The 25,822-nt window shown below is 35.2% G+C and overlaps 1 protein-coding gene across 1 annotated transcript; it reads left to right on the top strand.

Annotated features, from left to right (window-relative positions):
* The first annotated feature begins 7,703 nt into the window (after positions 1 to 7,703).
* On the top strand, positions 7,704 to 25,564 carry LIPN (lipase family member N). Its single transcript, XM_032245686.1, has 9 exons — positions 7,704 to 7,813; positions 8,423 to 8,540; positions 10,630 to 10,828; positions 12,459 to 12,568; positions 14,829 to 14,965; positions 16,751 to 16,897; positions 20,419 to 20,490; positions 21,040 to 21,111; positions 24,682 to 25,564. The coding sequence occupies exons 1-9, from the start codon at positions 7,706 to 7,708 to the stop codon at positions 24,913 to 24,915; spliced, it is 1,197 nt and encodes a 398-aa protein (XP_032101577.1). The 5' UTR covers positions 7,704 to 7,705; the 3' UTR covers positions 24,916 to 25,564.
* The last annotated feature ends 258 nt before the right edge of the window (positions 25,565 to 25,822 follow it).

Genomic DNA, 25,822 nt, shown 5'->3' with positions numbered 1-25,822 from the left:
GAATTTGTTCTATAGGTTAATTTTTCTCCTAGTTATGGGTCCTGCCTTATTGCATGCTTAATAATTTTATATTGGATGCCAGGCATTGAATTTTGCATTGCTGATTGCTGAATTTGTTTTTATTTCCATATATAGGGTTGAAAAACAACCACCCAGGCAGACAGTCAATGATCAATGAATACATGTTTGGTAACTGGGAGTGTCAAGTGTTATGAAGCACTTGATTTGGCCCTATAGAAATTGGGGTATTCTAAAACATGTAATTAATACAAATGTGGCTAAGACTCATTTATCAAGAATTTCCTGGCACAAATAAAGGGGCTGTAGGCATGAGGGGGTGGGTAGTAAAGGAAATCTGAGTCTTAGCAGGGGAAGGCTAGCTGGCAGGGCACCAAAAGGCTTCACAGGTAGACACCTCTTTGGTGACTGTGGCTTATCAGACTGGCATATCCTGACACTGATCTTGTCACTGTCCCAGAAATGACTGCACTTACACATGCTGATTCATGTGATTGAAATGTACAAGGAGCTGCAGAACACAAAACAAAACACGTTTATAATTTATATCAAAAATTACAATTTGGCCTGACTAGTGTTTTCTTTTCCTGTAATAAAATACATGGGAAATTCTAGTATGAAGCTGTTGCTTGGTGTATTACATGGAAAAAAAAACAGAGAAGCATATGGTTTGACAAAAATTGTCACCTCCATGATCATTCAAGTTCACTGAGCCTTTTTCATAAAGAAATGATAGTGTAAGCATTTTACATGGATTGTATCATTTAATCTTCATGATAGCCTTATAACATGATAGCTTTATCTTTTCTTTACAGATTAAAAAACTGAAATTTAGAGATACTGGGCAACTTGCTTTAAAATATTAGTTCTCTGAACTCTGAAACCTTGACTTTAGGTAACCAAGCTCTTAACTTTATGATTTAATGTTTTAAGTATGTATTATAAATTAACTAGCCATTTAAAACAAGAAGAATAATAAGGAAACCACTGCTCCTGCCCAAGTGGAGCTCAGAGCAATGAAAATGTCAGATACTATACAGCTATAGTTTGAGTATTCTATATCCAAAATGCTCAGGACCAGACATATTTTGGATTTTGGAATATTTGCATGTCATAATAAGATATGTTAGGGATAGAATCCAAATCTAAACATAAAATTTACTGCATTTCATATACACTTTATACACATAGGCTTAAAGTAATTTTGTATGGTATTTTAAATAATTTTGTGCATGAAAAAGGTTTTGACTGTGTTTTAAATGTAACCTATTATATGAGGTCAGATATAGAATTTTTCACTTGTGTCATGTCAGTGCTAAAAAAATGTTGGATTTTGGAGGATTTTAGATTTGGGATTTTTGGCTAAGGAATGGTCAACCTATACTAATTTACATACTTACATTTTAATTGTAATTTAATAATTGTGATGAATCCATCAAAAAGAATTACATCCTCAACAAGGTGGACAGAGAAGTCTTCTCTGAAGACATGAAATTTTGGCTGAGATTTGTGACATCTGCCAGATATTACAGGTAGAGGACTAGCTCAGGTGGTGAAGAGCTGGGCTAAATGAAGAAAATTTAAAAAGCCCAAGGAGCCAAAGAGAGAATGGGGTAAGGCAAACGGATAGGCAGAGTCTGGTTTTAGGCCCTCCTAGCCACTCACAGGATTTTGAAAACAAAATCGTTGAAGTCTTATTCTCAAGACTACTTAAAATATAAGATCAGATATGTGATTTTAAATGACGATAATGGCTATGAAGTGGAGAATAAAGAACTTCCTGAAACTGGGTAATTTATAAAGGAAAGGGGCTTAATTGACTTACAGTTCTGCAAGGCTGGAAAGGCCTAAGGAAACTTACAATCATGGCAGAAGGGGAGGTAAATATGTCTTACATGGTGACAGGCAAGAGAGAAGTGCAAGCAGGGGAAATGCCAGACACTTATAAAACCATTAGATCTCATTAGATCCCACTCAATATTATGAGAACAGCATGAGGGACACCACCCCCACGATCCAATCACCTCACACAGGTCTCTCCCTTGAGATGAGATTTGGGTGGAGACACAGAGCCAAACCATATCAGAAAATGTCTCATTAATAATAATATTGATTATATGTAGAAATAATATTTTGAACATATTGGTTTAAATAAAATGTATTTTAAATTTTTACTTCACCTTTTATGCTTTCTAAAAATGAGGCCATTAGAAAATTTAAATTACATATGTAGTTCACATTATATTTCTAATGGACCATGCTGAGATAATGAAAAGAGTAAGATAACTATCTTCTAAAAATTCTGGTTATTTGTAGAAAATGGAATAGCTCTGTATTTATAAGATTTTTTTTTAATGTATGAAAAAATGAAAACACAGGCTGTGTAAAAGATATCAGATTGTGCTATAGCAGTCATCAGGTTTAAGGATAATTTGGAGGCTGAAAAATAGAAAAACTGCTATCAAGTAGCAATTTTTAAATTGTATTCATGTGCTAAGCAATCTGTAAATAACAATGTATCTCTTCCAATTTATTTAAAAAACAGGACAAGACTGAAGTTTTCCTGTGAATTTCCTGTTTTCTAGTAAATTTAGTAAGTAATATCAAGAAAAATTTCCTTTGAAACACACCTAACAGCAAAGAGAGTTACTGGAATTTATAGCCAAGTTGGTAGCATATCAAAGTAAAATACCTGACACATACTAAGTACTAAAATAAATAATGTCACTATTATTATTTATAATAACATTATTAGTATTTTTCAGTAACTAAGCTGCATTCTCTGGACTTCTAGAATCATCCATTCAATCACTCATTCACTCACTCAGAAAAAATTTTTGATGGTGATGGTGATTAGAGGAGGAATGAAATCAAGAAACTCTAACACTAAAAACCATTTATCTATTTTCAGGGTGCTGGCAAGATTTGAAGGTGATTTATCAGTAACTCAAAATAGAATATTAACTCAGGAGAAAAACAGGAGCATATATCAAAACAACCAACGTTATCTCTTTGCACATTCCAATCACCATTTATTTACTCATGCAGATTGGATGGGACAATCTAAAACTAGATCCAGCTCGAATGTCTAGCTAAGTGTCCTGTCTTTTAAAAAAAAAAAAAAAAAGAATCTGCATTTGAATATGCCTCCTACAGAAATTCAAATACAAAATGAGCTGTAGAGAATACCATACATATATGCTATATATTAAGCAGGAAGTGAGGCAAGTAAACTTCTCTGGAGGAGGAAAATGATATAATTTTCCTCATATTCAATGGTATGGCCCTTCCCTTCATTCTCACAGAGATTTGACCTTTGTCACAAACATGGACAGTCCTGATCCTGCCACTCCAGAACATGGATGTTATCAAGGACAGCTGCCAGCACTCTTGGTAACAATTTCTCTTTAAATGTAAGTGATTTTTCCTTTAAACATTTTGAGTTGGGATGGATGTGTGTTCAATAAACTTATATGGCCTCTTCAAAAATCTTTAATATTTTAGTTAATTATGTTTGATAGACCTTTTGTCATTTCTCTCTTCTCTCCATTATAGCTATTACTGTTTTTGAAGATGGATGTAGTATAGATGGCACTGAAATAGAGATTCATTTTCACTGACACTAAAGGAAGGATGTTCTACTCTAACACATAATTTCAAAAACAATACTGTTTCTTATAGAAATTATGAATATTGCCAACTTTGCTTTATGGGTAAAGAGGTAAAATTTTAAAACATAATTAAAGTATTTTCTCTTAAGCCAAAGAGTACTAATTAATCATTTTACATACATAAACATATACGCTTATGCACACTTATGGTTCTGTTAAATACTGTTTGAATTTTAGAATGCAAACTAAATTATCTAGTGAGCAAGAGACAAAATCCAGGTTCTTGTTCATCCACAGTCTTTTACTGTAGGGTGAAATTTGTCTCAAAAGTGTGAAGTTCAAATTATTTATTTTTCAAAATTCTCATTAGTTTCTATTTTGCTGGTTATAGCCTAACCTTTTTAACTTTTAGTTATTTTCAAGAGAAAATTTCAAAAAGCAGCCTTTGGGGAGAAAGAAACAATCCAACAAACAAAAAGATAACCACACTGTAATAGCAGATGTGTTTTGAATTAGAACATCGGAAGGGAAATGGTAATCATTTTTACAGATCAATCCCAAAGTCAAGGATCTATGTTCAACCACGTATTTTTTGCTGTCTTCATAATTCAATGGGCAGCCATCATTAAGCAGTTTGATTAGGCTATAATATGATTCTTGGACCAAGACTGCAAAAATACCACAAGACTCCTGAAAGGTTAACCCTGTCTAGCTCTACTATAATCTAATTTTATTAAAAAAAAAAAAAAAAAAAAAAAAAACAGGAAAAATTTGAGCTTCTAGAGAGTAGGGGGTACCATTTTGTATTCCACAGGGCCAAGGAACAAGTTTCAATTTTTTCATTTAAATTAATTTCAGTATGAGTATTGAAATATATAATAGAAATATAACATGTATTTTCTACATACTGTTATATAGAAAATATATAATATGGAATGTATTATTGAATATTACAGAATATATAATATAGAAAAACATAATATTCAGTAATATATTGACTACTTAAAAATAACAAGCTTATATAGGAAGAGTGATGGAGCATTATGAGAAACTTCAGTTTCATGTTTTTGACATGACTCTTTCTGTACAAACAAAAGAATTACAAGAATTTTCCTGATTATTCAAATAATTCAAAGTTGAGGAAGGAATATAAATCAATGATTTAGAAATTATTTTAAGATTTGAGCTAGTCTACAATCTGTAAAGATCTGAGAAGTTGAATTATATTTGTGCTATTTCCATATTAAGGCAACAAATCAATATTATTAATAACAACATTTTGCTTCCTAGAACTTTCTAAAGAGTCCATTAAGGTTTTGTTAGAAAAGATTGTTTTTAAAGTTAAAAACCATGAGTGATTCCAGGAAAATCCATATACCTATGCCATCATACTATCAATCAGGGCAAAACATGCTGAGGCTTTCATCAAGGCTAAAGGATTAAGGAGTGGTGCATAACTTTTCCTTGTTCCAACAAGCTGAGCACTTCCTTTTACTCCACATTTGTTTAATTGGCTTGAAATTTCTCACTCCTAAGAACAGATTTTAGGATTTGGAAAACATAAAATATCATTTTTTGAAGAGATTTGAAGATAAATTCAAACTAATAGAACTGAATCTCCTATATTATTCTGGGTAGCAGCTAAGTTTTCCCCACCCTTCTTCATGCTAGGAGATGAGAGATTCAGTTACTGCTTAAGCTCCATAGGCATACAAAGTGAAGTAGAAAACTCAGGCACATGTGCCCCTATTATCTGGTATTTCATGTGGCACTTAGAGCTAAATTGTCATTATCTCTTCAGGCCTCCATTCCTGCCTTTAACCACTGCCTTAAACAGAGGTTACTGTGCCAAAGTTGACAGCAAGACAAATCCCTTTGGCATGTAAGCTAGTTTCTTCTGCCATACTACTAGTTCCAAACTCCTTCTGGTTTCAGGATCCAGGAGTCAGGGTTGCCTCATCTTCTCAACTGAGTTACAATCACATATATCCCTACACACTGCATGTATGACACTAGTTCTTTAATATATGTTATTCCATTTGATCCTCATGAAGGATCAAATGGGGAAGGGAGATACTATTATCTCTGATTGTCCATTAAGATCTTGAGTATGTTCTACTTCCCTGTTTGACACACTGGTTTGAAAATGTTGCTAAGTCCTCCCAACAATGACAGACACTCAGTGGACACATGAAGGATTCTGTCAAACTGGTTATTTGGCATCATGCAGACCACTATTTCCCAACCCTCAAGTGCATTGTGGCATTTGGTGTGTCAGGGACACGCCTTGGGTGTGTGTCTCAGTCTAAAGCTTCCTCCTTTTTCACAAGCTTCTTGATTCTCATCTCTCTAGCTTCTAACTGTCACTGTAACCATCTCTTACTCTTCAGCCTGATGTCAAAAGCAAAAGTTCAGAAGTTCCTCATCAATAAGGAGTCCTTGCGAGCAGGTGAAGCTCATCTAACTAGGTAAGATAAAGATCTGTCATAACCAGGAGGCAAGTTAGAAGTGGCAGTCAGGTGCAAGAGCTCTGCAATGAGGCTGCCTGAATGTCCATTTTAGATCTGTCACCTGTTGGCTCTGTGACCTTGAGCAGGTCTTAAATCTCTCTAAGCCTTTGTTTTTTTCATTGATAAAATGAAGATAATAATAATACCAAATTTATGGAGTTTTTTGGAACTTAAATAACATATGTGAACTATTTAGAGCAATGCCTACTATAAGAGAGCACTCAGTAGATATTGGTTATTATTAATTTCATACAATTAGAAACGTTATATAACATTAGCAGATATAAAATTGTCTTTAACCAGATAGCTAATGTATGGAAAGCTATTTAGCTTCAAAAGTAAACTCTGAATTTCTACAAGTTAAATATTAATTTGTAATACTAATTATCTCTAATATTACTCTCTCACTTTTATAAGAAAAATAGTGAAAGTGTTTATTAAGAACTTACACTGTTCTAAATGTTATGTATTATATGACTTAATCCTCACTATAACCCTATGAGATAGGTTACATTGTTGTCCTAATTTTACTAACAAGTAAACCAAGAGACAAAGGTACTAAAATACTTGCCTGAGGTTAGGCATCTTCTTTTGTGGTGAGGCTGGACTTCAGATTTAGGCCATTTGGCTGCAGCACTTATATGATGAGCATGCTGTAGTGTTATAGTGTTGGTTTACCTTTGAACAGACATACTTTTAAACTATGGCAAGGAAGTGAGACTGTACATTGAGATATGCAAAATTTGCCTTTGTGTGCCACAAGATAAATTGTCACATCACTAGAAATGAATCATAAGCTTTTTTGTTTGGTTAAAGTTTTATTTATCCATTTTTCTTGTTTATTTTGTGGGAATGCTAGGCTTAACTAGGAGATAACTCCACTTTTCACTTGCCAATGGTATGAAAACTTGTCCTCTGAATCTTTTTTTTTTTTTTGGGACAGAGTTTTGCTCTCGTTACCCAGGCTGGAGTACAATGGCGCGATGTCGGCTCACCACAACCTCCGCCTCCTGGGTTCAGGCAATTCTCCTGCCTCAGCCTCCTGAGTAGCTGGGATTACAGGCACGCGCCACCATGCCCAGCTAATTTTTTGTATTTTTAGTAGAGACAGGGTTTCACCGTGTTGACCAGGATGGTCTCGATCTCTTGACCTTGTGATCCACCTGCCTCGGCCTCCCAAAGTGCTGGGATTACAGGCGTGAGCCACCGCGCCCGGCCTGTCCTCTGAATCTTTAGCTATTTTGGCAAATTGTAGACAAACAAAGATTTAAAGCAATTCAACCTCAATTAAAATAAAATACCTCCATACCTAATTAAATTTATTTCATTTTAGAAACTGGATTATGATCAAGACAACTTCTATATGAAAACATAGATTACTAGTGCTCCAAGTTAGTTCATTATATTTATTCCCATTTATATGTTATCTGCTTTCAGTGCTATTCAAGTTTTCATTACTCATTAATAATTTCATTAAAATCATTTTATTTCATTAATCAATATTGATATTTCATTAATCAGCATTGATAATCTGTGAATATTAAATGTTTTATGCCAGGCATTTCTATGATGTGGCTGTTTTTGACCATAACTTGTTTGATTTCTGGAAACTTAAATGCTGGTGGATTAGTTGATTTGGAAAATGAAGTGAATCCTGAGGTGTGGATGAATACTGTAAGTCATGGAAAACTTTGAAGAACATCAAATAAAGCAAGATTAATGGATTATGAGGTTAGGAAAGGTTATGTTATAACAGAAATCTCTGATAAAACATAAAAATGTAGATGGTTTTTAACCTTTGCAAGAGTCAAGCTAGGTAGATGTGCTCCTTTGACTGAAAAACTAATACTTTCTAGTAATGAAAACCAAAACTGTGCTATTCTGCTATCTATGTAGATAAATAGAACCTCTACTTTTGAATTTATATTTTAAGAATATTAAGGTATTTGTTGATATATATGATTTCCTTCTACTGATCTACAGTTCTATTACCTTTAAACCAAGAGAAGTCTCAAAAGACAACTGACTTGAGAATGTAGCTTTGTCAGAAAGAATGAGTCAATGCTAAATGTTCCCCCTACCCCCCAAAATATTTTCCAGTAGTAGATATTTTTAAACATTCTACTTATTTTGTATTAAGACTTTATTTATTAAATTAATTTTACAGTTACCTGGTGATACAAATTTCAGATAATTCACCCAAATAGGCACACAACAGATGCTTTAATTCCTTTTGATATCCTTTGGAGAAGTTCAGCTAATGACTGTATTTTTGCTGGGCAGAGTGAAATAATCATCTACAATGGCTATCCCAGTGAAGAGTATGAAGTCACCACTGAAGATGGGTACATACTGCTTGTCAACAGAATTCCCTATGGGCGAAGACATGCTAGGAGCACAGGTACAAGCTATGTCTCTCCTGAAAAGCAGGACGGCATTGACCTTCTCCTTTTCAGAAATAATTTAGTGCTAGATATGCTTCAACAGAGTTTATCGAAATTGGTTTGAATTGTTAGATTAGTCTTTAAATAGTTAACAGGAAGGGTTACTCTTTTCCTGATAATTCTCTGAAGACAGACAAGAAACTAAAAATACAAAGAGCAAGACTGATCTTGCTAACTGCGACCAGACGTACTTGTTAGGGTGTAAACAGAAAGGTGGAGCCCACATTTTGTCAGCTCGTTACTGATTTATCATGTGGAAAATTGCTTTGTCCCAGGAAAATGGATCTCTTCATTGTTAGGAGGAGATTTGCTGGGTTGTATGAAATTCACTGTGGGGCACCCAAGAAGAACCTCTTCTATCCCCAGTAAAATGAAGGGGCCTCCCTCTGCAGGATAAAGATAAAATCGAGTTAAATGATAATAGCATTTCTGAAAAGTTTGCCAGGATTGAAAACCTTAACATTCACGTACACTTTGATCGAAGGGACACACTGGTTCATGGAATGAAAGAGTATGGTGTCAATAAGGCTTGAATTCTAGAATGAGGATCCAGCCATGCCATAGCAAGGGAATGACACTCCTTAAAATGGAAAATTTAACTGCAAAGCCTCTGAAGAATAAAAGATAAGAATAAGCAAAATATCTGCAATGGCTCAATAGCAAATAATTTATTGGCAGCTGCTTACCATGTTCATTTTGCAACTTTTCTCCCACCATACACATTAAGCAACAGCTGAAGTCATGTTTGACATTCTCTCCCTCTTATATCTCCAGTTTCAGAATAAAAAATGAGAACGATATGAATAGTTTTACTAGTTAAAATATGAAACACCCAGTTAAATTTGAAGGTCAGATAAGCAACAAATAATTTTTGTATAAGTCTCATTTTAAGATATACTAAAAAGTTATTCACTATGTATCTTAAATCCAAATTTCATAGAGCATCCTGGATCTTTTTGCTTATTTTTCTTTTTATTTTTTGCTAAACCTGGCAATCCCAGGTACAGGCATGAGGGAGCTATGAAATACAAAAGGAGAAAACTTTTATGGGAAAGGTTTTGTTTAAGGAGAGATAACTTTGGAAAGACTTAGAATTAAAGGTCATTTATTAGATATAATGTTCTAAATATTTTAAATCAGTTAAACCCCTCATAAACAATATGAGATGGGTACCACTAATAGTCACCATTTCACAAATGATGAAATTAAGGCACAACTGGTTATGTTAAGAGGCCTGAAGCACACATATAGCAAGCTGATAGACCAGAATTTAAGCCCAGGCATCCTGGCTCCAGAGCCTGTGCTCTTAGTCATTAAATTATAGTGCCTAACTTGACCTTCTGCCCTGTTTCTTTGCATCTCCCTGAATACCTTCTTTTCCTCAGGCATCTGAAAGTTGGCAGAAGGACATTGAGCTGAGTATACTATTGTAGTTTTTGAATGCTCTCCACTGGGCAAAGGATGGGGATTTGAATACAAGTTTGGTGAGGAACCGATCAGTATCCACTTACACTCACCTCCTCTTCCTCCCTGGAAGAGCTATAGGACTTGAGTAAGCACGATAAATTTCACATCTTTGTAAACCACACCCAGGAAGTTTGTATATACAAATACATAGGGCAGAGCAGTTACCAGTACAGGCTTTGACATAAAAAAGAAGGGGGTTTGAGTCCCTGCTCTGTGCCTTCTTACGTGGGCGTCACTCTGGGAAAATTACTTAACTACATAAGGTTTGGTTTCCACATCTATAAAATGAGGATTCTCAAAATAGCAGCTAGTTTATAGAGTAGTTGTAAGAATTTAGTAAGCTAATACATATAAATAGGTCAACATAGCACCTAGGTACAAAGTATGTGCTCAATAAACTGAAGTTACGTGATTATAATGCTCTATACTACTAACAAGGGAAAAGTGAAAACAGTTTTTGTTTTACCCTGTGTGTGTGTGTGTGTGTTTCTGTAATGTTTCTGACATGCTCTATTTACCATAAGTTACTCTCTCTTTCTCTCTCTCTCTCCCTGTCTCATCTTACCCCCTCTCCCCCAGGTCCCCGTCCAGTTGTGTATATGCAGCATGCCCTGTTTGCCGACAATGCCTACTGGCTTGAGAATTATGCCAATGGAAGCCTTGGATTCCTTCTAGCAGATGCAGGTTACGATGTATGGATGGGAAACAGTCGGGGAAACACTTGGTCAAGAAGACACAAAACACTCTCAGAGACAGACGAGAAATTCTGGGCCTTTAGGTAAATAATAGCTAAGAAAACTGAAGGGCGAAGTTGGAAGCATTAAAAAAAAATAACATGGATGCTCTTAATAATCATCTTTGACCCTTGAAGTCATATAGCTCCTTGCAGTTTCTGTTAACATCTCAAAAGAGGGAAACAGCAAGAAGCTTTGATTTTCACTGATTCTCTCACAGGCAAAGTATGGCATTTCAACAAGATCATTTTAACATCCAATTCTATCAATTCTATGCATTAAAAGTATGTCCAAACAGGGAGACAGCTCAGGAAATTTTCATGGCCAATGTGTACATTCTTTCAGCCAGTGTTTACTGAGTGACTACTGTATGCACTATTCTAGGCTCTGAACATTCGAACAGAGAATAAACCAAATCCTGACTTCACAAAGCTTATGTTCATTTTAGTGATATTATAAGTCTTTTCTCCTGGGTAATCCACTGTGCAAGGATGGTTTGGACCAGGACTGTACTGATTTAGAGAAACTGTGATTGAGATCGCACATAGTATCATTTTCAGGAAAACTCCAATATTAGGTTTTTAAAAACCTTGTAAATGGTCAATGGAGAAGAATCTTTTTGATATTTTAATTGTTTATTTTAAGGGAAAAGTTTTCTGCTGTCACCAGAGGACAGGCTAATGCCTGCAGTAGACTTTCTCTTTTCAGGCCTAAGCTCCCTGTTGGTTTGCAAACCTGCTGCTAGAGCAGTGTGTATTCCTATCACATTAATAAAATATTTAGTACCCACTGAAGGTTTGAGAAGAATGGAGGAACAGAGTAAAATGTTATGGTTCCTGGGCAGGGGCAAGCATCAGGAAATATTATCACTGGTCTCTGGGAGCATCACAACAATTCTCCTATTCTTGGAAGTCCCAACCTGTAGATATCCTCACGTTCTTTTAAAAAAACAGGCTTCTAATTATGGAATACCTGCTTTGATTAAACGTTATATAGGCCTTTTTGTTCCTCCTGTCCGAAGAACAAAATACTGGTACTAGGGAATACTGGTATATATTAAATATATATCCATATATCTATGTGGACAGGAATACTACTACTTACATCATCTTACTTAGTGCCTACTAGTAGCCAGAGTCATTTCTTTCATACTATTAAACCCTCTTAGCAGCCCTGTAAACCAGGAACTACCCTTCTTATTTCTCAAATGAGAAAACATAGGCTCAGAGCATTTTAGTAACTTTGCAAGAGTTGCAAAGCTCATAAATGGTAGAATCATGATTTACAACAGTCCTATTTCCAAAGATGGGCATTAAATGGCGCTAAGAATTGTGAAGCCCCATGGGGGAGTCAGAAGTAGAAGCACACAAACTAGATGGGGAAAGGGAGGGCAAAGAGAAGCAAGAGAAGGGAAGGAAGAGGAGGAATCATAGGGTTGAATTCAAACAGCATACACAATCTTGAAAGTGCTCCTCTCATGAGGAAGTAAAATGTATATTTGCAGAAAAACAAAAAGCTTCAATAGCCTGCATTTAATTGGATAAATAAATGTGATATACACTGAATTGAAGTAAACAGCATAGAATTCTGTGTGTAAAAAAGAAATGAGCAAGTGCTCTGAGTTTTAAACTTAAACTTGCCAGTATTTATAAAAGCCCCTGTTTTATTTTGCAGTTTTGATGAAATGGCCAAATACGATCTCCCAGGAATAATAGACTTCATTATAAATAAAACTGGTCAGGAGAAATTGCATTTCATTGGACATTCACTTGGCACTACAATAGGTATGTTTTTGAGGGTCAATGTTCTCAGAGTCTTACAAGAGTTCACCTTTATGTTAAAATAAAGTAACTGCTACTTATAGTGCCCTCAGTTCTCTGTCCTCTGCTGGGAATAACCCTAGTACTCTAAGTAGCTGTGAGACTGCAGTGCAGAGACTATGTGTAGGATAAACCTTTCCTGGGTCTCTGGTCACAGCAGCATATTGGCAATGGTGATGCAGTTTCCCAGGAATAAAATGTGTTCCAAATTCAAAGAAATAATTCTGCAGAGTAAGTTTCTAGATTCCCTCTGAGATGAAAAAGTGAAGTTTAATGCCATGAAATATGGCTGAAACATAATAAATTTGCATCAATCATCTCTTTCTCACAATCCAAATAGGATTTTTTAAAAATAAAAGGATGGTGCTTATACTTACATTTGAACATGTTGAAAAGACATGGTTATATTTGTTTGTGGGTTGGCACACAAAGCTTACTATAATAAACCAATTGGGCTTATGTATTTAGTGTGTGATTTCATATTTGTTAAATAGAAAGTAAATGTAAGCACTATGTAGAAATTTTTAAGGTTTTTTTAAGTTGACAATTTAATTCTTAATAATTGCTCAGATAGTTTGGAATGAAATCAATAATCTAGTTCCAAATAAAAGTTCAAAGGAACCCATACTAATAAAAGCTTTAATTTTGTAATTGAACTTCCACCAAAGTTTCCAATTTTAAGGGAATAAATTACACGAAAATGTAATATTTTAATTTAGGGAAATATTTTCATTATCCACTATCATCAGTAACAAACATTAATTAGTACTTTATATTGATAGGCACTTTCAAACCTTCAACTAGGCAGTTAGCATCAGAGCGCATATACTAGAATAGTATCCAAAAACTCATAGGAGATCACAAATGCCACTAATAGGCAAATAATTATACTATAATATCTAACACTTATTGAGCATTTGTTATGTGTTGGGTCCTGTGTTCAGGACCTTTCCCACAGTATCTCTCTCTGATCATCAAAACAACCCCACTATTATTATCTCCATCGTAGAGAAGAAGAAACACAAGTTCAGAACACAGATTCAAATCAGGTGTATCTGACTTCACCAATGGTATGTGTAAGGATTCTGGAAAAATGGTATAGAGAAGTAATAACTTAAGTTGGTTTTGGAAAAGCGGGTAGGACTTGGACAGATCTGCAAAGAAAACAGAGAATTTGATTATCTGTTCTCTGTGTTATAGTTAGCGCATAAAGTTTGTCAGTGAATGTTGTTTGCATTTTGGACAGAGAAATTTGTTATGTAAGGGCATAAGTGAGTGGTCTTTGTAGGACATTTAGGTCCCAACCCATTAAATGTTAACAGGGTTCTGCAGTGTGACCCCAAAAATCTCATCTCCACATATTTCCAAACACCCTCTGGGAAAGTACTATTCCGGATTCAGAGTCTTTTTATCAATTGTTCAGTCAATTATTTCAGTTCCTCTTTTTCGGGCCAAGACAGTTTTAATGTTTCAGCAAGTGTTTACACACACACAACACACACACATACACACCAGTGGAAGCCCAGGAAGGGACTTCTGGAAACCAAACTATATGGATATTCCTCCTAGCCTACCCAGTATCATGCTGATCTCCATCCTCACAGAGATATAAAGAGGTGCAATGCTACTGCTTTTCTACTAGGCCATTGAGAACACTAGGGGAAACCCCTTTCTTTTTGGAACCAGGGAAGAGTTTGGAGGGTTGATAGACATCCAGCAAGGCACTGGGAGCAGTGAAATTTCATTCCATAGTGGGAAAGAAAACCTGTTGGAATAACTGGTCGATGCTGGAGAAAGAAATCAATTCACCTCCTGTGAACTGATTATTTGCTTCTGGAAGTTCTGTGATTCATTCTGGCATCTCAGAGTTAGGGATGAAATGAGAATGTTGCCAGCATTTACCCCATGCTTGGGAAGTAAGGACGCTTTCAATTCACACAGCAGTAGCTACTCTGGCAGCTTAACCCCCACCTTTCCCTTGCTAGCTACTCCATTTCCCCAAACCAGGTCAAATTGTCCATAAATAGAAAAAAATAAAATTGGCGACTTGAGAGCAGAGACAACTGAAGGCAGATTATCTTTGCAGAATAACTCAGAAGACTTCTAGTCCATCCCCAGTATTATTGCAATAGAAGGAAAAATGACTAAGCAGAGCGCCGCTTTTGGTAGAAACATTACATAAGTATTTATTTTTACAAGATTGTCTTGTCTCCTGTTCTCTCAGGGTTTGTAGCCTTTTCCACCATGCCTGAACTGGCACAAAGAATCAAAATGAATTTTGCCTTGGGTCCTGTGATCTCATTCAAATATCCAACCAGCATTTTTACCAGTTTTTTTCGACTTCCAAATTCCATAATCAAGGTAGGCTCCTTTCACAAAAATGTACCTAAGGATCTCATTTTGGATCATAAATCCTTATTATTTTCAAATCTGCAGTAAAGTACAAGTAGGAAATTTAGACAAAATCTATAGAACTTAGACTCTGTGGGCACGTGCTTGTGTTTGTGTGCCCCATGTGTGCGCATGTCTGTGCCGTAGTATCTACAGTTTCTGTAAAACAATTTACTACATGAGGTCATTAGCAAAGCTAAGTGTATGTCAGAATTTCTATCTGAGCTGAGTGCTATATGACAACAAAGATTTTTCTTGTTTTTGCTGGTATTTTGTTCCATTTAGTCAGGCAGGTCAATGAATTCACATTGCCCAAGTGAAAGACACTGTTACCTGTAATCATTGATGAGTCCAAATTTGACATTAGAAAAACTTATTATACTCCTTCCAATATGGGAACTTGTCCTAATTTATTAAAGCTAAGATTCCAAAGTCTAAATATATTACAGATCAAATATTAATTCAAATATTTATTGATTATTTTTCAAGAGCTGAAAAAGTCATTTGGTTGCCAACGGTAGATTTGGAATTTTATCTATTAAAGGGTTGTTTTGTTTTGTTCTCCCTCTGCTTTTGTTTCTCTAAAAAGTTCATTGCCACGATGAACATAGCATTTAATAAAATTCGAATTGGCCTTTGAATTTGGGATGATGGATAAAATGGGTTTAGGCCAAAATTGAAGTCAAGGTGACCAGTTAGAATACCAAAATAATTCATATGTAAGAAAATGAGCCCTTGGTTTGGGGTGGAGTGGTAGAAATGGAAAAAAATTATTTGCGAGCTAACACAAAGAAGAATTTTCATAGGGCCTAATGATTGGTCTGACAATAGTTTTATTGTATTGTTTACTGAGACCACAAATGATGTAATTTCTTTATTCAAGGGCTTTTCTAGTTTGTTTCAAAATGTGTTGATACCAGTTATCTTTTAATGCTTTCTATAGTTGGGCAGAGTGAGCAAACTAATTTGTTAAATTAAAATCAGAGATAGATATATCTATTTGTAAATACATGTATCTGTTGTATGTGTTGCTCTTCCTACATAGGTCAGCAATAAGGCAAATAATGTTCCTGGCTTATCTCAGTTTCACATTTCCCACGGTCAATATTCCTACTACTTCAATTGTACCATCTTTGTGACATTATCATATCTTTTCTGTTCAATGGTTCCTTCCCTTGGGTTCACCATTCTCTACTTTTTCAGCCTGATAACTAGCTAATCTGAGACAGTACTCGAATGCAATGTGCGCATGGGTAATATGGAAAGCCCCGATTGTCCCTCATATTCAAAGTATTATTTGACCTTAAGAAGAAACTGTTTTGCCTTTCTTACCAATTAATGAGAAAGAAATTTTGGTAAGCACTGATTGGGCAGAATACAGGGAAATTTCACTATGGAGATGTGAATTTGGGGTTGAGGACCTTTATTGCAATCTCCTTGTAAATAATATTTGATAATCTTCCTCATTTGGAGATAGATTCCTAAGTCACTTTTCCTCAATAATTTGGTCTCCTTGACTGAATCAGCTAGTACAAATAGATCCCCAAAGCATGGCTCATTTCTAGAATGAAGGATATGCCAAGAATTCTGAAGATGATTCTTGAATTTTGTTTTTTTGCTATTGCTATTTGGGCATATTGTTGTTTTTGCTATTGACTTGAGCTCCTTACATATTCTGGTTACTAATACCTTGACATATGGGTAGTTCTCAAATATTTTATCTCATTCAAAGATAATTATTATTTACCTTCACAGGCTTTTTTTGGTACCAAAGGTTTCTTTTTAGAAGATAAGAAAAAGAAGACACCTTATAGCAAAATCTGCAGCAATAAGATACTCTGGTTGTTATGTAGAGAATTTATGTCCTTATGGGCTGGTTTCAACCAGAAAAATATGAATCAGGTATGTGTGATAGTTATAGGGCCATTTGATACCTTAAGAAATTCCAGCTTTCCTTTGACTCATTTTGATATATCTATATACTGTATAAATTCATATGGTATTCCAAACTTTTAAAGGCAGACAGATTTTTTTTCTGCTTTTAAAAATTGTTTGTGGGTATATAATAGTTGTACATATTTATGGAGTACATGTGATATTTTAATACAAGCACACAATGTGAAATGACCAAATCAGGGTAATTGGGATATTCATCACTTCAAGCATTTATCATTTCTTTTTGTTAGAGACATTCTAATTGACTCTTCTAGGTATTTTGAAATATACAATGAATTATTGTTAACTATAGTCATCCTATTGTGCATGTGAGATTTTGTTCCTTCTAACTGTGTTTTTGTGCCCATTAACCAATGCCTCTTTATCCTTCCCACACCCCGACTACCTTTCCCAGCCTCTGGTAACCATCATTCTACTCTCTATTTCCATAAGGTCAGTTTTTTTTTTTTTTTTAACTCCCATATATGAGTGAGAACATGCAGTATTTGTCTTTTTGTACCTGGCTTATTTTACTTAATATAATGTTCTCCAGTTTCATCCATATTATTGCAAATGACATGATTTCATTCTTTTTATGGCTGAACAGTATTCCACTGTATATATACACCACATTTTATTTATCCACTCATCTGTTGACGGACACTTAGGTTGATTCCATATCTTGGTTATTGTGAATAGCGCTGTAATAAACATGGGGTTACAGATGTCTCTTCCACGTATTGATTTCCTTTTTTTTTTTTTTTTTTTTTTACTATATACCTAGCACTGGAATTGCTGGGTCATATGGTAGTTCTACTTTTAGTTTTTTGAGGATCACCCATACTCTTCCCCATAGTGCCTGTACTAATTTACATTCCTACCAACAGTCTATGCAAGGGTTCTCTTTTCTCCACAACCTTGCCTGCATCCATTATTGCCTATCTTTTTGATAAAAGCTATTTTAACTGGAATTAGATGGTATTCTATTATAGTTTTAGTTTGCATGTCTCTAAGGATTAGTAATGCTGAACATGATTTTAATGTACCTCTTGGCCATTTGTATGTCTTCTTTTGAGAAATGTCTGTTTAGATTTTTGCCCAGTTTTAAATCAAATATTTATTTTTTGCAATTGAGTTGTATGAGTCTTTATATATTCTGGTTACTAATCCCTTGTCAAATGAGTAGTTTACAAATATTTTCTCCAATTCAACGGGCTGTTACTTCACTTTTTTGTTGGTTTCCTTTGCTTTGCAGAAGCTTTTCAGCTTGATGTAATCTAATTTGTTCATCTTTGCTTTGGTTGCCTGTGCATTTGAGGGCTTACCTCAAATTGGCCCAGACCAATATCCTGGAATGTTTCTGCAGTGTTTATTTTTTAGTAGTTTCATAGTGTCAGGTCTTAAATTTGTCTTTAACCAATTTTTATTTTATTTTTCTATATAGCAAGAGACAGAGATCTAATTTCATTTTCTGCATATGGATATCTAGTTTTCCTAGCATAATTTCTTTAAGAAATTGTCCTTTCCCCAATGTAGGTTCTTGGTGACTTTGTTAAAAATTAGTTGACTATAAATGTGTGGATTTATTTCTGGGTTCTTTATTCTGTTCCATTTTCTATGTGTCTGTTTTTATGCCAGTATTATGCTGTTTTGATTACTACAGCTTTGTATCATAATTTGAAGGCAGGTCATGTGATGCCTCCAGCTTTGTTCTTTTTGCTCAGAATTTTAAATTTAGAAAAACATAAACACTCCAACAAAACACATACTAGAACTGAAAAACAAACTCATTAAATTTGCAGGATAAAAAAATCAACATATAAAATTCAGTAGCATTTCTATATGCCAACAGCAAATAATCTTAAAAAAAAAAAAAAAAGAAAGAAAAAAAGAAAGTAATCCCATTTACAATAGCTACACATAAGATAAAATACCTAGGAATAAACCATACCAAAGAAGTGAAAGATTTCTACAATGAAAACTATAAAACACCGATGAAAGAAATTGAAAATGACATTTAAAAATTGAAAGGTATTCCACATTCATGGATTGCAAGAATCAATATTGTTAAAATGTACATACTATCCAAAATAATCTACAGATTCAATGCTATTCCTATCAAAATACCAATGGTGTTCTTCACAAAAATAAAATTTTAAAAAGCCTAAAATTTATGTTGAACCATGAAGGTAGATGTCTGCTATACGTAGAAGATTAAGTACTCAACAAAACTTGAATATGAAGACTGAGGAAGTGAATAGGCAGCTTCATTCTTCCATTCCCTGGTGAAATTTAGGAAACAGATGTTTTATAGTGGGTAGTAGTTCCTTATGTGTTTTCAATCAGCCATAACTTACTTCAGTTAATCTGAATTTATTTCATTTGAATATATTGCATTAAAAATAAAATCCTGAAAAAGGAGAGAAGCACATATAAGCCTTGATCTTATTTCATATATTCCTTCCTTTGTGGGTGACTTTTGTTTGAAATAAAACTCACCGCTTAACCTGGAAAATAACAGGACAGGATGGAACGGAGATGGGAACCCCTCTTTATGAAGAAGCAGCAGTCCTGTTTTATCACCTGTTGGTTTTCTCTTATTAAGAATTCAAGAAGAAGGAGGAAGAAGGGTTCACATCTGCAGACTGGTGTGGTTGAGTAATTGTCTCTACTGTATTCCAAATAGCAGCCAATGAGGCTGTTACAGTGAAGGCAGTCCCAAAATAACTGTTCTCTACCCCTATTCTCTAAGAAGCTAAATTGTGTTAGACTGAAAACCATAAAAAAAAAATTGTTCAAAGTTGGCTTGTTCAAAAGTAAAGATTTGTAATAGTTTATCTTAATTAGATTCATTATTTTTTAAGACATAGAATTATGACTACTATAATTTTTATCTTCATAATGTTTACAAAGATTGAAATAATCTTTGGGAAAAAAATGGCTTTTGGCTTTACATTTGCAATATTTTATTTTATTCCCATAAAAGACTAGTAAATTGGTAGTATGACTTTTAATATGTTCATTTAATAGATGAAAAAATAGAAACTCGAAGATGCTAAATGTGGTGGACAAGTTCACAAAGTGGATCATTAAGAACAACAGGGCCTGAGCTCTGGTTTTTTAATCTAATCTGTGACAGTGCACCTGAGTGTGCAAGCATGCATCACCCCCACACTTGCACATAGAACCTTTCCTAGTTATTTTGATCCATGATGACTATTACTATTCATTCTACCTCAAAATAAACAAATTATCTTACGGATTCGGAGCCGGTGCAAGTTTGCTGTCAAGCAACCCATTCCATTAGTCAGTTTATGGTCATTCAAGTATTGATATAAATGGCATATTTATCTAGATAATTCTACCTCATTATTTTCAAATCCCCAGTTTTGTTTGCTAATTGTGTGCATCATTTTTCTCTGATTCTGAAAGGCAAAATGTATTTTGTTTGGCGATTGTTGCTGTAATATGAATTTTATTTCCTTTAGAGTCGAATGGATGTGTATATGTCACATGCTCCCACTGGTTCATCAATACAGAACATTCTGCATATAAAACAGGTAGAGTCTTAGTCATGAAAAAACCATTCCAATTCTTATTTCCATTATATTTAAAAAAACAGAATTGACCCTGTTAACAGGCCTACCTTAAAAATCTTAAGAGTTTGCTTCCAGTTTGTCCTTGCTGCCATCTTTAGCCTTGATTTCTCTGGAATTTAAGAGAAAGTATTTTGTGGTATAGACCAAGTAGATGACATAAATGAATACCTTCTTAAATCAGAGTTTGTAAAATAGGCCCTGAACTGAACCAAGAGCTAAACTAGGGAAGCCTCAGGAGAACTGAGACTTCTCCAGAGGGAAGCATCTGGGATTTAACTTCTTTCTAATGAGGCTTGGCTTTCCATGAACTTTTTCTTTAAACCAAAACGGGGGTTATTGCTTGTCTTTCTTTTGAGCCCCACTTGTCATAATTGTAAAATGGTATTTACATTTTTCTGGCGATCCAGGAGCCCTATTTTCTTCCTAGCATGCACTATTTTTCTAAAATTTGCTGTTAGCTGTTATGAGTCTTACCCTAACTATTCTTTTTCTAAAACACATTTGTTTCAGCTTTACCAATCTGATGAATTCAGAGCTTATGACTGGGGAAATGAAGCCGATAATATGAAACATTACAATCAGGTGAGATATTTACAGTAACCCCAGAATGGTGAATTTGAGAAAGTATAATAAAAAATTGAGTGTGAAAAGAATCCTACCTGTCATTTGGTGGCACTTAACTGATAGAAATTTTGTTTTTAAAAATGTTTAATTTTAATTTGCATTTATTTCAGCAAATTTATAAATAAAAGAATCATATACAAAGAAAATTATATCATGTGTAATCCTTCCATCCAGAGATAACTAGATGTACTAACATTCTGGTGTATTTATTCCAATTTTCTCTGTATTATATTACTTTTATACAACTTTTAATCTATTTTACTTAAGATATAGTAAGAGATGACCAGTGTTACTGAGGGATCTTTTTAATTGTTTTTTCTTTTTGAGACAGAGTATCGCCCTGTCACCCAGGCTGGAGTCAGTGGCACAATCTTGGCTCACTGTAACCTCCGCCTCCCGGGTTCAAGCGATTCTCCTGCCTCAGCAGGAATAGCTGGGACTATATGCACACACCACCATGCATGGCTAATTTTTGTATTTTTGAGTAGAGACAGGGTTTCACCATATTGGCCAGACTGGTCTCAAACTCCTGACCTCGTGATCCATCCGCCTCGGCCTCCCAAAGTGCTGGGATTACAGGCATGAGCCACTGCCCTGCCAAAAAAAATTTTAATGGCTGCATGATAGAAATTGTTTCATAAAAATATTTACAGCATAAATGAATATGCACTTTGTAATACCAACAGAAAAATTAGAATTCCACATGAAAGTTGAATAAGTATCACCCAACATTGAAGACTTGGGTCATAAGGCATCTTTTTCCATATAGCTTTATGACATAAAAATCTGTAGACTCATTTAGCACCATACTTTTAATTAATCCTGTCACCACCTTTCTGTTCTCACAGCCAGGGACTTGGCTTATAAGTATGAACTAAGCACATGAAATTAAATTGTTTTCAGTGTTTTCCCAGGCTAACATATTTTAAGTTATTTACTGGAACAACCATAGATCAATTATTAATAAATTGTTTCTGAGGATCAAAACAGTCAATCAGACCAGCCAATTTCTCAATAATGAATTGGCTGGTTACAGGAATAGTTCTAATAATCCTTAAAACCACTACAAGAGATGGACTGTGTATATTTTATTTTTAAAAATCAGTTTAAGATGTGATTTTTACATACAATAACATGTACTAATTTTATGTGTCCCATTCAATGAGTTTTGACAAATATATTTATTTGTGTAACCACACCACAATCTAAATATAGGATGTTTCTATCACCCCTAAAAGTTTTTGGACATGAAACAGTAAGGGACTCTCATTTTGGACTGTACATGTCTGTTTTTTTCCATTATTTTTAATAAATATGTTATATTTATAATTTGTTTACATTTACAAGAGAATGAAACAAAATACGCACACACACTCAAGATCATTGTAGTCAAGTTCTAAAGTATGTGAGAGTGTTAATATCCTTGGAATTTGTCTGCTGTTAGCTGGTCCTACTTGATAGAATTGATGCTCCAAGTCAATCCTATTTTGTGAATTCATCTCATTTGATGGCAATTTTTATCATATTCCCTCCAAAAAAGCTAGTCTCAACAATTTGCCCTCTCCTCAAGTTTGCAGCACCATCTCTGTTCCCACTCTATGTTTTATTGAGTATAAGAGGATTAACCCATGTAAACTCCATGACACCAGGGATTTCTCACCGTTTTGTTCTCCAGTGTTTTCTCACCTGGAAAAGTTCATGAAAATTACTGGACCCTCAATATCTATTTGCTGCATGAAGGAAATTTCTTAACTTTTCTCTTATCTACCTCAAACTGTCTCTATCTTCTTGATTCTTTCCTTCCTTTCTCTATCAGAAAATGATGGTCCTCTTATTTTTTAAGTTATCCCAGTCCTGTGCCCTTGATTCCATCTCTTCTCACTTTCCCTTCTTCCTGGCTCCATTCTCCTGTCCCTTATGAAAAACAGGCAAGACCATCAATTCTATCAAGTTATCATTAGGTCCCTCTGTTCTAATCAACATATTTTCAATATTGAAGAGGGCTTCTTCCACTCACTCCTCAACCTTGTAAAACATAGTTTAGGTCTTCCTCTTTTTATTGTAGCTACCCTATTTAAAGTCACTCATGGCTTTGAATTGCCAAATTCAGTGGTCTATTTTCACCTTTTGAAATGTGTTATGTTAGTTACAGTCTCCTTGCTACTCAGTCCCCTGACTTGGACTTCCATAACACAATGATCTCTGATTTTTCCTTCTGTTTGTGATTGCTCCCTTTGTCCCAGGCACTGACTACTCCTCTTCCCACCACTCTGAAATGATTAGCATTCCCCAAGGATTCTTCAAAACTCTCTTTCTGCCTTGGAGAAGTCAGCCACACCCATAGCTTCAATTTGGAGCATTTCTACTGCTTGTCTAGATTTATCTCAGGACTTACCTTCAACCTATTCTTTTTTTTCTTTCAGTGACACTTTTCCTTGCTTTAATATTTGTTGTTTTTTCTGCTTTTGAAATGAATGTTTAATTACAAAATACCAAACTACACTCAAAAGAGGGTGTAGAAAAAGCCAGCCATTGGTGCAGCATGGAGAACCCCACAAGTAAGGACAGATAGCAGCAGCAGGTGGTGAGAGGTGGGAGGTGATGGGAGCAGTGGTTACAAATGTTCACAGGAAGCTTAAACTATCCGACAGGTTGTGCCCTAATGTTAGCACAGGTTAGACTAGTTACTACCTTGCTGGGTGGCCTCAGTGTGTTTGGGTTCAGATTCTACACAGCAATACAATTTCTTCCAGTTAGGAGTTCTTGGCTTGCACTGATCACAGCATGATTGGAGGATACTGGACCAGTCTTGCTAGTTTTTCAAAATGCTGTTGTAGACATGGTAGATGCATTGAGAGACTTCAGGAGCTCTACACTTCAGTGACAGTGTATAATTGGGGTTTCCTGGCTGGACATGTAGCTTGGCCAAAATCCAAGGTGATCCCACTAACTGTTGCCCATACAATAGTCTGAAGACAGACCTCTGAGAAATGACCCTTCCTTGTCCCCCTAACTTTCAAAACATGTCCAAATTTCCTAGCCTGACATTCAGACCTTGATTATCTGCCTCCAAGTTTATATCCTACTATCTTCCTTTACATATTATTTTCCCCAGGTACATTGGAAAGCTTGCCATTCCTGATCACAGCCTACAAACTCTTCCTGCTTCCCACCCACCCCCATTTCTGCCTGTCAAAATGCAACCTTTCCTCAAGAGTCATTTCACATGACCCCTCTTTTTATGAAGACTTCAGGTAGAAATAATTTTTTTGTCTTTACTTTCATTTTATTTTGGGAGTGTTTATGACATTTAACGTATCATACTTTGTATACAAATATTTGTTTAGCTATATTGCCTTGCACCCTCTTTAGCAAATTTCTTGAAGGTAGAGACCATTGTATGTTTTCTTCCTATGTCTCTTGGTACCTAACAGAACTATGGCCATAGTCCATATTTATTTAGCAGCCTTTGTAGTTATTGCTTTGAGGAGCTTCCTCTCACGAATGTCCTTTCTCTCTCTCCCACAGATTCGTCCCCCTATGTATGACCTGACTGCCATGAAAGTGCCTACTGCTATTTGGGCTGGTGGACATGACGTCCTTGTAACACCCCAGGATGTGGCCAGGATACTGCCTCAAATCAAGAGTCTTTATTACTTTAAGCTATTGCCCGATTGGAACCACTTTGATTTTGTCTGGGGCCTCGATGCCCCTCAACGGATGTACAGTGAAATTATAGCTTTAATGAAGGCATATTCCTAAATGCTATACATTGCATTTACTTTTCAGTCAAAAGTTGCTTCCAAGCCCATAAGGGACTTTAGGAAAAATACTAACCAAGAATGAGGTCATCCTCCAACACCCTGGGGGAGAAGCATAATGAAGTTTGTTTTCCAAATTCATTGTGTTAGTGTTATTTATGTTTAGAGACATCTTTGCATGGGACCATCTACAGGTCCTTATAAACAATGAGGCAGATTGGGCAAAAAGATAAATAAGTTGCTATTCTATTTGGTATTTAACTCGAATTAAATTATAATTTTTAGTGTATACCATGAAGTATAGAAATGTCTGAAATTTCAAAGGAACAGTGAAATTCCATTAAGGTCCTATATGGAAACATCTATGGTCATTTTATTTATATGGGTTGCTAGGGCAATGAATAGAGTGTGCGATTAGGAGGCGGGCCTGTAACTTCTTTATAAAATTTTTTTAGGTATCCTGAAGATGTACTAGACATTTTTACCTTTTTAGGTATTTTCAACATCAGAAATTCAAAAAAGTCCCCAGAGATTCTTCCAGAGAAGTCATAGCCTCTTATAATCTTATCCCTGGCTATCTGGGTAAATGAATTCTTGAACCCATAATAGGATACATGTATAAAATCTTCCTCATTGCAGCAGAAATAAATGGGGCAGCATCTATAGATCAATATAATTTTATAATCATAGGAAGGCTTGTTTAGCATGTAATGCCCCCTTTATAGGCTTTGTGTTCTTTGAGGGGTTTGAACATTCCGTGGAAACTGACAGATAGGAAACTGACAATGAAAGGTTAAGCTAAAGATGGAGGCAGAAAGTACAAGGCTAGATAGTCTCTAAACATTAAGGTTGTTCTTCCTACATCTTAAAAGCAGTGGAAAGCCACAAAAATATTTTTACCTAAGGGA

This window comes from Sapajus apella, unplaced genomic scaffold (assembly GCF_009761245.1).
Source record: "Sapajus apella isolate SASKATOON/1434 unplaced genomic scaffold, GSC_monkey_1.0 scaffold58, whole genome shotgun sequence".
Lineage (NCBI taxonomy): Eukaryota > Metazoa > Chordata > Mammalia > Primates > Cebidae > Sapajus > Sapajus apella.
This window is presented reverse-complemented; position numbering and strand designations above follow the sequence as displayed.

Bases quoted from the DNA above. Each gene is read 5' to 3' on its own strand.
- LIPN (XM_032245686.1), top strand. From the start codon at position 7,706: ATGATGTGGCTGTTTTTGACCATAACTTGTTTGATTTCTGGAAACTTA. The intron at 7,814-8,422 runs GTAAGTCATGGA...TTTGCTGGGCAG, and splicing joins CTGAGGTGTGGATGAATACT to AGTGAAATAATCATCTACAA. The intron at 14,966-16,750 runs GTAGGCTCCTTT...TTACCTTCACAG, and splicing joins TTCCAAATTCCATAATCAAG to GCTTTTTTTGGTACCAAAGG.